Source organism: Heloderma suspectum, chromosome 1 (genome assembly GCF_057233095.1).
Source record: "Heloderma suspectum isolate Gila_16-S chromosome 1, 16-S_ref, whole genome shotgun sequence".
Lineage (NCBI taxonomy): Eukaryota > Metazoa > Chordata > Lepidosauria > Squamata > Helodermatidae > Heloderma > Heloderma suspectum.
Genome location: NC_139458.1, coordinates 434,510,029 through 434,522,122, shown reverse-complemented (window position 1 = coordinate 434,522,122; position 12,094 = coordinate 434,510,029). Strand labels below are relative to the sequence as shown.

At 43.7% G+C, this 12,094-nt stretch overlaps 1 protein-coding gene across 1 annotated transcript in view; it reads right to left on the bottom strand.

Annotated features, from left to right (window-relative positions):
- Positions 1-9,644: 9,644 nt before the first annotated feature.
- XKR6 (XK related 6) overlaps positions 9,645-12,094 on the bottom strand; it is a 201,302-nt gene continuing 198,852 nt past the window's right edge. Inside the window, exon 3 of the mRNA XM_084833043.1 lies at positions 9,645-10,811. Coding sequence (XP_084689169.1) covers positions 9,847-10,811 — 965 coding nt within the window. The 3' untranslated portion in view covers positions 9,645-9,846. The remainder of the gene's footprint in view (positions 10,812-12,094) is intronic.

The following is a 12,094-nucleotide window of genomic DNA, read 5'->3' as shown; positions in this document are numbered from 1 at the left end:
ACATTCTCTTAGGAAAACTTACAACCCTGAAAGGTAGACCAGTATTAGAATCCCCAGATTGCAGATGAAGAAATTGAGGCAGAGAGATCATAGCTTGCCTAGGGCCAACGACTGGGTTCATGGAAGAGGCAGACTAGAACGGGAGACTAGGTTTCCTCACAGCCACTAGATTACAGTAGCATTCAATAGCTGCCTGTTGTATATTCATATTACATACAAATGCACGTCTCCCAGTTTTTCATAGCCCCAACTGCTTTTCACCCAATGGGTGAAATGTGAACAGCACCCACTTCTTGCACAGTCACTAGCTGTGACTTGTGCGCACATGTCCTTAGACATGGGGTGAGGTAGATGTCTGCAAAAGAGATGGCCAGTGCAATGCAGTGGAGGAAGTATTGATCTTAGGTGCAGGAGAGCAGTGCCAAAGCCTCACTTGTCCATGAAGTACACTGGGTGGCCGTGGGTTAGTCTCTCTCTCTCTCTCTCTCTCTCTCTCTCTCTCTCTCTCTCTGCCTAGCCTACCTCACAGGGCTGTTGTGAATGATATATAGAGGAATGCTTGACATACTGAAAAGAGCACTAATAGAGATGATAAACCATAATTTAACCAAAAGAGAGAGCATACATTGTTTTAAATGTCCAGGAGCAGACCTCGAGGGATTCACATGGGAGAAGTTGTTCCCTACCAGCCCCCAGCACCATCAATCAGCTTAAGGGGGGGGGGAGTAGAGAGGGAAGAGGGTCCTAGCTGCCTGAGTTACAAGGGATGGAGAGCAAATTCATACTCTGCCTCCTGGACTAACCATCACCTATTTATATTATTTTAATGCCTATCCTACTCCCAACTTGAAGGCTCAGTTTAGGCAATATTTCATGTAAAACCTTAACCAAATATGAACTGCAGAAAGCTGATTTAAAAATTAAAATACTGTACACTAAAAACAAATGAATCAACTGAAAAGGCAGGTTGAAGAAGCAGCTCCTGGGATCTTAATTACATCAGTTACCACCACCCCAGGGCCTCTGAGCAGTACACATAGGTTTCTTCTTTTTATCATCACAACAGTCCTATGAGGTAGGCCGAGAAGTAGTGACTGGCTCAAGATAATCTGGTAATTATCATGGGGATTTGTACAGAGTCTGACCTTCCACCCATTATACAACCCTAGCACTATTTAAGCTCAAACTTTGGTGAGTTTTCAGGATGAAGAAATTTCATTACTGGAATTTGCCTCCCCTTATTTATTTATTACATTTATACCCTGCCTTTCCACTACAAACAATACTCAAATCAGCTATTTATTTATTGCATTTATATTCCAACTTTCCTCCATGGAGTTCAAAACAGTATACATGCCCCACCCCCACGTTATTCTCACAACAATCCTGCGAAGCAGGGTTAGGCTGAGAGATGGTGACTGGGCACCCGCTAAGCTTGCTGTGTCTCCCCAGTCCTAGCTTGTAATCTAACCACTACACCACACGGGCTTGTCATGGGAACAATCAATGGGATGCTTTTGGCCACTTTTAAGGGCAAAGTATGGATTATATTTGCTGCAGAGATGCTACTGAAAATGAAGACGTCAGCCATCGCCTTTTCCTCTAAAATCTTTTTTTCTAAAATGGCTGGCTGGGGCATGCTGGGAGTTATAGGCCTTTTCTCGGTCTAAACATGCATAGGATTGTGTCCTAAGGCTGCAATCCTATATGCACCTACCTCAAACTGAGCTCCTTTGAATTCAGTGGGATTTACTTCTGAGTAGACCGGCATAGGCTTGTGCTCCAAGCAAGCTTTTCATCTCCCATAGGAACAACTGTGCACAGTAGATGTGCTATCTTGTCTATTATTATTATTATTATTATTACATATTATATTTATCTTTTTAATTAAATGGTTTTATATTTGGGAAGCTGTCCTGGTTTTATGAAAAAGGAAAGGATATAAAATATTTCATAAATAAACATACATTTTGCAAAGAAGCTAAAGAGTCTGAAGTAGAGAATGGGGCATTTGCTCCATCTGGAGCCCTCTTCAGTGGGCTCAGCTATTCAGAGTGCAACAAATTTTGGAGGTTCCCTGAATAAGTGACTGGCTGAGAAAAATTCTGGGTTGATAGTTATGGTGTCAGTGCTCTGGTTCAGATTCAGCAGGTAAACAGCTGATTTGCACAAACAAGTTCTGTTACTTTTGCATCATGGAGTGTAAGACAAGGCACATTGTTAGGTTATCATAGGGAAGGGCATTAGGACTAAAAATAATTTCTGAAAATGATGAAAAGGCAAGGAAATGTAATAATTTAAAAATTCAGAGGTTGACCTCAGCATCTGACTTCAGCATCCCAAACTCAAAATTCCACCTCAAAATTCAAACACCATGGTTTGGTTCTGTCATCTGGGTGAAGGGGATGTCAGTGAATAAATAAACACTGCTTCAAATCTTCTATTCACTGGGTTGGTTCATACATCAAGTAGACCCATAGAAATCAATGGGGCTTTAAGTTAATCATGGCTAACATAGGCCCCATTGATTTCAGTGGGTCTGCTCCAAGTATGTCTAAGTACGGATCAAAGCCACTGAAATATCAAGTAATGGCAATATAATAAACCTTCCCCACAGGGGCCTTTATTTCCCTGAGAGGAACATCGGAGAATATTTTTGAGGGTAGATTTTTGTTGTTGTCTCGGGGGGAATATCTCCAAGAGACTGAGGAGAAATAGGGTGTTATGAGGAAGAAGCTTTGGCTGTGGGAAAGGTCCAGTCAGAATGAGGAGCTAAGAGGAAAAGAGAGGGGCTGAGAAAATCTGACAGGGGGCCTAATCAATCATGCAGTTGAGGACTCGACATGGCAGCTCAAACTAGACAGGGTTGGCCTCAAAAGCCCACTCTGTATGTTTTTGCCACAATATTTGAAATGTAGTCAACCCATCCGCCATTTAAGATCCGGATTTTGCTAACAAATCTGCAAGATTCATAACTGATTTGCGAACAGATTGTTTAGCGTGAACAAGGTGGGGACCTTGTGAGGCAACTGGAACTCAGAAGGAAAACCTGAGGCCTGAAGCCAAAGGTTTGGCCGGCTACTTCAAATTGATATGTGAAGTTCAGGTTCACCATCTGGGCAAGCTCCTTCACTACATGCACATCTCCTCTTTGGCCGCTGTGTCCCTGTTTTCGTTCTCCTCTCAGGGTTTTTTCCTGGCCACCTCAGCCCTCAGGACCAATCCTTTTCCTAAGGAATTTTCCCAGCCCTTATTCTTTGGCCTACTGCCTTCTGGGGTCCCTGCCTCCTCCTTTCTTAGGCTGTTCTGCCTGCCGCCCTCTTCCGAAGGATCGAAACAACTCCACCAAAGGTAACCTGAGACCCTTCTGCCTGCCTGACCGCTCCGTGACATCAGGGCAGCTCAGCCAATCATCGCCAGAGGCTTCATTACCATCACCACCATAAAATCACCATGTGCATTGCAGCATAGATTTTACACAAAGCAAAACAGTCTAATTATGAAACAGAGCAAGCTGCCCTATACCAGGTCCAACAACTTGCCCACTAGCCTGTTACTGTCAACTCCAACTGGCGGTATCTCTCCAATGGAGGACTTCCTCATCACCTGATTTTTTAACTGGGGACCAAACCTGGGACCGGCTACATGCAAAGTATGTGATCTACCACTGAGCTAAGGTCCCTTCCCTTAAGCCCCTTTGTTGCGTAAGGTACAGTATTTCAGTCCTTGTTTTCCCTATAAGGCAACCCCGGTGTTTCTGTCAGCCTCCCCTTCTTTCTGAAGGCAGCATGCCAAGAAAAAGGTTTGGTCAAACTCTTCTCCTTGATATACCAGATTTCAATTTGCAAGGATTATTTTTATTTCCATAGGGGCCGTATCTCTGATATGCCATTGTTTTGGCTGTGTGGTGCTTGAATCACATCACACTAATATAGGAAGAAGAACTCTATTGGCTAAAATCAAAGTGCTGATGTTGACTTTCGTGCCCAAACGTGGGGAAATTACAGAGCGCCTCTTCCCACATGAAACCTTTTGATAGGGCCATGTGCTAGGCTGGAGGAATAGGGCATTTCCTCTTTGGCATACGCTCCATCAAGGAGTCCAGAGGTCTAGTGCCTTGCTGACTGGCCAGAAACAAGCCAGGCTTCCTTATACAGCCAGGTTTAGAGGTGGGGAAGAGACACGCTCAGTTCCTGTACTCTCTGTGCTGCTCAGTACAGCTCGTTGTACTTTTATTCTATTTTTAACGATGTCTTGATTTTATGATTCTTTGATTTTTTTTTTAAAAAACCAATTCATTTAAAATGTTGGGAAAGTGGCTTTTTTGTTTCACACCTAAGGAAGAGAAATGGAACACATGATTTCTAGCTGGCCCCAAAGCCCCCCTGCCCACCCCACCCTAGCTTTGCAGCCTGTTTTCCCTCATAACCCCCTGTACAATACTGTGTCATTAGGTAGCATTACACCAAGAGGGTTATAGGGGGAAATGCCACTGTGGAAGTGACAGGGAAAAAGGGTGAAAGGCACGTCTTTCCTGAGGGGGCACCCTGGCACCACTTCATACTGCAAGTGGGGGAGACCATTTTTTGAATTCTCTCAGCCCCAACAAACAAACAACTTTCCGGCAAGTAGGAAACTGTCAGGGTGGAAACTGAGCCCATAGAACCCCAGAGCAGTTCTGATTCTGAGGAGGAACAGCAATCCGTGGGAGAGGAGCCCGCTCATCCCTCACAGGCACAGCAGCTGGCAGAGATTCCTCCTGCCAGCATTCCTGGGATAGATAGTGACCCTGGCAGTGAGAGAGTGCGGGAGGGGGGCTTGCTAGATGCTTGACGCAGACGCAGGGAGCGACGAACGATGGAGGGCGCGGAAAGGAGGCGTAGAGTCCGTTTGGCGCGCAAGCAACGGTCGCGTCCCATGGACCCAAGGGAAAGAGGGAGGATCTCTCCGTAGCCCATAAGTTCAGGGTCTTCAAATGACTCTCCTTCAAATGGGCATCAACTGCCTACTCGGAGCATAGGCTACTCTGCTGTTCCTTGCTTAGTTGCTGGTGATCAGCATCTGAAAGAGTCATTAAGTTGTAAAAGGATTAAAGCCTTGAAAAGAATCCTTTTGTCTGTGTCTTGAGTTGGCTATTGGAGTAGACTGAAAGAGGCCACTAGGGCGCTCCTGACAGAAACAACCACATCAGGGAAACCCTGGAATTCTAGCCCAGCCCCCTACTTGCTGGGCTATTTTTCTACTTACAGGGAATTTTTCCAATGGGGGCATTCCAAAATGGTGTGAATGGAATCATTTCAAAATGGTGCGAACCTGGCACCCTCCAGATGTGTTGGACTACAACTCCCATAACTCCCCAGCCTGCATGGATGTTGGCCATGCTGACTGGGAACTATGGGAGATGTAGTCCAACACATCTGGAGGACAACAGATTGGGGAGGGCTGTTCTAGAAAGTGCAAGATAGAGACTGAGATCTGAAGTCTTCTAGATTAGCAGCTGCAAAGATAGAGAGCTTTTTATGAGCTACATTGCCTGTGGCAGGAGGTGGCTGGGTGCAGCTTTTACCTATAATGTGCAAGGTTTCTATTCGCTGAGATTTTTATTTTTTAGATGCAGGGAAGCTTTCAGAAAGTTAATCTCCCACCTGCAATCTGATGTGGTACAAGCCCATCTATTATCTCAGTACTCTATCTATTTACAATATTTATACACCGCCCTGCATCAGAATATTTCAGAGCAGTGAACAACAAGATAAAAGAATAAAACACCAGGTTAAAATAAATCACCTAAGAGCCCTTGTGTTCGAAGTGCGGTACAAGCCAGTGGAGACTGGTGGCTCTGATTTCGGTGGGGCTGTGGATCCATTCCAGATTTCACTCAGAACCAGCCAGAACTCTAAAGGAGCTGCCCAAGGTGCAATGTCAGTGGGGCAGTGAATCTGCTTCAGGTTTCAGTCAGAACCAGCTGGGACTCTAAAGGAGCTATCCAAGGTGCTGAACCAATTTTGGGGACAGGGTTCAGCACTCTGGATAGCTCCTTTGGGGTTCTGTCTGGTTCTGACTGAAACCCGGAGTGGATGTGCTGCCCCACTGACATTGGTGCAAGGACAACATTTCACTGTTGGACATTGGGGCACTGTATTTGTAAGACCCATTCTCACCTGCTTCTTCTCCATTGCGTTAATTTACTCTTCAGTGCCCTGTCTTGCAGCAGGATGTTAGTAAAGTGATCCTAACAGGTACCTCTCATTTAAAAAAAATAAAAATAACTACCCTTAAAAATACTGACAGTGCAACCCTGTGCATGTCTACTTCCCAGATAAGTGGGTGTAGGATTGCAGCCCTAATCTTACAATCAGTCCTATCATACTTGTTGCAGCACAAATCCTATCAGCCTTGTTGATTATCTGGCTGGACACTTATAAAGGAGAGGATGGTTGGAACAGAAGCACAGAGGCTTTTTCCACAGAGACAAAAAAAAAATGATAGAGTCACAACAGCCTGGATTTCTAGCAACTACTGAAAGCCGCATGGGTCATGAATCTCTATTGGTGCAAAACTGTGTCACTCTGTCTCTTGGCATCTCTATAGTGAAAACCCTGTTTAGTCTTAGAATCATAGAATCATAGGGTTGGAAGGGGCGTACAAGACCATTGAGTCCAACCCCCTGCTCAATGCACATTCCCAGGTGGTCTCCCAGCCAAGTACTAACCAGGGCTGTCCCTGCTGAGCTTCCGAGATCAGATGAAATCAGGCAGACCAGGAGAGCCAATAAGGACTGTGGAGGTGTGTGACTCTAAGCTTTAATTTTTTAAAAAAAAAATTCTCTATGCATTTTGTGTCTGTGTGCATATAAGTTACATGCATGTCCTCTCAAGTCAAGCTGTGTCTGTTACATATGTAAGAACAAGAGCAGAAGAGGCTTCTTCCGCCCAGCGGCATTACTCATGTAGATGCCTTCTGGGCCAGGCTCTTAAAAAGACAGTACACAACAAAACTTCCAGCCAGACACAGATATTTGAATGTCTAGGAATTGTGGGAGGGATCTGAAATGAACTCTAGTACATGTGTGCCCGTTAACAACATTTTAAGACAGAGTTTTATCAGGTGTAGGGACCGTAAAATAGGGCTGTCCCCAGTACTTACTTACTTACTTATTTATTTTCTATACCACCCAATAGCCAAAGCTCTGTACATAGGGTCAACTGGAGTAAACGAGAGTGGAAAAGAATAAAATAGAACAAAACACAGGTGCCACTTTTCTTAGGAAAATATGGTCTTTGGACGAATTGCAACAAGAAGCCCAAAGGTGCTAGACATAAAAGAATAATTGATTGCCCTGAGACCAGTGAAAATTTGGCTTACAAAAATAGGACCTTTGTGGGTCTGAAGTTTGGTGACAATAAAGCTTCAACCCTATTTTTGAAGCACATTGATGATGATGATAATAATGTCTTCCAGACCCGCCGCAAAGTATATATCTTTTGCAAAAGTTGTTTTTCCATCAGGTATATTCAGGTGAAAAAAACTTTCAGCTTTTTTAACAAAACCAAAACCAAATTGGCATGACTGTTTTTTAAAGATGCCATTGCAAATTAAATTTGAAAAGTAGTTACAGATAATTCACCACTACTGCACACATCCCACCATGTTGTTGTTGTTTTTTTAATAAAAAATTGCACCTAGACACAGAAAATGCAGTTATTTCCACTGAATTAAAACTAGATTCTGTTGGTTTGCTTGTTCACCCCTCTATCTTGGAGGCAGGGACTGAAAAGATGCTCTAGATGAGAGAAAAGTTCCTTTAAAGAGACAATATTCTTTGAAGGGAAATAATGTATGCACGGCCTGCCATTCCAACCCAGACACAGAGAAGAAAGCAACCAAATGTAAACCTTCAGACATCAAATATGTTTTACACAGAGTCTAGCCTTTTAGTTTTCCTGCAAGCAGCGATTGAAACGTTGAGGATGGAATTCTGCGTTAAGCTGTCCTGCTGTTTGGATGCTTGTTTCCTTTCTACATAACATATAGAGGAGGGCACCACTGAAACCAGTTTGTGTCTGAAGCTCCCCGGAAAATGCAGTGAGCAAAGTCAAATGATTCTTGGCTTAAACCATCACAACAATAAACAATAGAAATATTAAGCACCAAATTTTCGCCAGAAACGCATCAGTGATGAGTTATTTCCATTCAAAAATTCAATCCACCATTTTCCATTTTTTGTTCTCCTCTTTTCTTTAGAAAATAGAAAAACATAAACCAATCACAGAACGCCGTAAGATCACTTTAAGGCTCACACAAGAATGAGATGCATCATTACAAATTCAATTCGTGTTCCCTCTTCACAGCCTTAAAATGATGCCTGCAGGTCAAAAAGCCCAATTACCAGTCAAAGCTTAAGAACTGTGTCTTTAAATTGACTTTCTTTTTGCTACTATGCTGAGTTTTATTAGGACTGAGAATGGTTTTGGGGGTGGGGGTGAGGGTGGGGATAAGGAAATTATTATGGAACTTAAAAAAATACTTTTTAAGCTCTTTTTACTATTTCATTTTATTTTGTTTTTGGTTTAAAAGTTAAAGGCCATCCAAAATTTTGTTTCCAGAAATCAAACAGACAAGTTTTTGTTCTGAAGGTTATTGATCAATCACAAAGAAAACCAATCAAATAACTAGCTTTTGGACACCAGCACCCCCCAATTCAACTATTTCCTACAGGCAGAGAAGTCCCAGTGGAAAGAATCAGTGGCTTCCCCATTCAGTTCAATGGAAGAAGCAGATCTGTGCATTAAACCTTTCAGGCACATGAGTCGACTCCTTCTATTTCAATGAACTGGTAGCCAAGACACCAAAAGAGACACCTCTGAGCTTTTGAGGGCATGTGAATCATTCGGTCATGGCACTGTGGGCATGAGTGAAAAGCTGGGTTTTCACTGGCTTGGAAAGAAACCGGATTACACCCTGAGATTCAAACTTGGTACAGTGAATCATAAAGAATCACCCCCCCTTTTTTCTGCATCAGGGATGCAGCATAACATTACAAACACAGTTCAGTCGAGACTGGCCTGAGGAAATGGAACTTAATGTGTTTTATTAAAATAACCTCCGTGCCAAATCATTAGCGTGGTCATTTTCTTGGCTAGGGGTAATAATTTTGACCATTTTTGTGCCAGTCTAATAATAGCAATGAAACTTCCTTTTCATCTGACTTTTTTTGTCTAGTTTGGTATTTTTAATATAGGTTTAATATATTCATACACATACATGTATGTGTGTATATATGTCATTAAAATCATCAAGAGTTTTGCATGAGGGAGGTGACAGTACGTAATGAAACTCAGCACCTAAGGGCATAAGGCAGTTGTAGGTTTTTTTGTTTGTTTGTTTTATTTTTTATTATTAGTATTATTAGTATTATTTTCAATCAGCACCAATCCCTATGATAATGTCCTACACTTGGTGTAAGGTATAAAACTCAGAGGTGGAGGTATTCACTTTTCTCCAAACTCTGAAGCATGGAAGTTTGAAATACTGGTTGGTTCGCGTTGTTCTTGTTGGTTTTTTTTTTCTCCTGTGCGTAAAAAACAAAAGAAAAAAATTTCTTTTTGTTTTTACTTACAAAACATAGAGGATCCCTTTTTTTAAATACATACAGCAACCAGAAAGAAAACTTATTGGAAGGTTAAGTTTCATGAGCTGTGTTGACCGTAAACAATTAACCCACCCGTTCCCACCCCCAAATTCCCTCTTTTAATTTGTCGCCATTGTTTGTTTGTTTGTTTGTGACAGTGTGTGTGTGTGTGTGAGTGTGTGTGTATATGTGTGTGTGTGTGTTTAAAGGAGCTTTTAAAGTGAAGATTCATACTGTAGCAATTCATATAAGAGAGGTCCATCTCTATACCTAATTCCTACAGCGGTGGGGGTGACATACTGGAGAATGTTTATAGTCCTTCTCAACCTCCTGTCTACAAAATGAGCGTCCCAAGCTGGATACCTCTTTCTTGGGATGTCTATCTTAATGAGAGGGCCTTCTGGGTAGTAGGGTCTCCCAGACGGAGTTGATGGCACCATTGCTCTCACTTGGAAAACTGGCAAGCAAGTGTCAGCTGTGAGTTCCTCCTGTTGCTCCGTGGCCGCTCTGGTGGGCGTAGCCTGGGCCGCCCTGTACCCAGGGGTTTGGGGAGCCATGGGTTCAACGTCAGGGGGCAAAGGAATGCCCCAGAGCAGCTCGGCGCAACAGGAGCTGGCAAAAATCTTAGCTCTTGGCCCCATGGGATGCAGGACACCGTAATATAAGAGCATCAACGCTATCCCGGCAGCAAAGCTAAGAAAGACGCAACAAAGTGCTGGCACAGCATACGAGTCAGTGGTGTCGGGATCTCTGTACCAATACCAAAGGAGCGTCAAGGCAGCATTCTCTGTCAAGACTACGGTGTAATAGGCAAACATTCGGTATCGGGTCCGCCCTTCCTTGACATTAAACCAGCAAAAAATGTACACGATCCCTACCACCATGTTGAAGAGAATCTCCTCCCATTTAGACATGCAGAAGTCTGTCCCGCCATGGATGATCCAGAAGGCCATGGCGCACCAGTGGACCACGACAAAGATCCCAAAATAGAGCTGGAAGATGGAAGCAAAGAGGGCAAAAGAGATAACTCTGGATGAGATGGTGAAGAGGCGCCAGAAGAGATGGATAAGGGCCCCTCTGTAGCTCATGCTCTTCTTGTCATCCCTAGAGTCCCGGAGAAGCTTGTGATAGGAGGCTAGCACCCAAGCCAGGGACATCAGGGAGGCCACAGAGGACACACCTGCCGGAAGAACACACACAAATCCACAGAGTTAAACAGGAGGCACAGGACAAGGAATGCAGCTGCCTACATCATCTTCCTGGGGGGCAGGTGTGGTGTGGAGAATGTTTACAGTGCGGGCCAGGTTAGCGAAAAAGATCTAGAGGAGGAAGAGAGAGAGAAAATAAGCAGAAACATAATTCCTTGAACTTCTATGTGAGCATGCCCACACTGTAGTACATTCGGCACATCATTGGCACATTTTTTTTTTAATCACCTACAGATGCAGCAAGTGTAATTTGTGTGGCCAATGATGATTTATGTCATGGGAGGGGATCCTCCAGCACGCGGGCTACATTAGGTTTGTGGAGGGTCTCCATCTAGCCCACAGAGCCTTCATGGATTCCTCCAAGGAGCAGGGCTTGACCTCTATCATGAACTTCATGAAGATGAAGCTTATTGCCTGTTGGCAATTGCTAAGATGGTTTCATTTAGCAAAGCTGACACTTCAGCCTTAGATCTCCGCTTTTAACATCTCTTCCATCCCCTTTAGCCCTCAGCTGTCCAGGTCTTTCCGTGCACCACAGTAGCTGTTAATGGCAGGGGTCTTATTCCTTTAGCTGTCCATCCCCTCTCTGGGACATCACAGCAGCTAAGCCATTGGAAGCCATCGTGGCCTCTGCTAGACCAGTTCCTGTGACATCAGAACAAATCAGCAACCTGTTGCCAGCTGACACGAGCTAGGGCTGAACTTTGGGGCCAAAGTTCAGGGCCTCACAGTCCAGGGTGCCCCTAAAAGATGACCCGGAGAGTGGCAGGAGATCAGGGCAGTGGCAAACACACCTGGCATCAGCACCTGGGCCAGCATGGTTTCTATATCTATATCTAATTTCGGGCAGGCACCTGGTCAGGCATGTATATGGTTCCAGATGCCGATTTTATTATTTTTACTTTACAAATACATTATCCCTTTCTATAACAAAATGATGCTTATTCGCGAGTAAATGTGTTTAGCACCAGGGCAGCAGAAGCAAGCTACATTTTATTCCTGTACTCATGATGGTGCTATGATCTGAGTTTAAAATGTGACACTGCACATGCCCAGAGGCTGTCTGTCTTTTTCTTTCTTTCTCTCTCTCATTCTCTCTCTCTCAGTGTTGGCAAACTGTTTCTGCGGGGAGGTTGCTATAACATAGGCTGAATCTACACATAGCAGTTATACCGTTATCATAACTATTGGTGCCCATTGGTGTCATGTGTACCAGTAGTTATGATAACAGTATAACTGCTTTGTGTAGATTCAG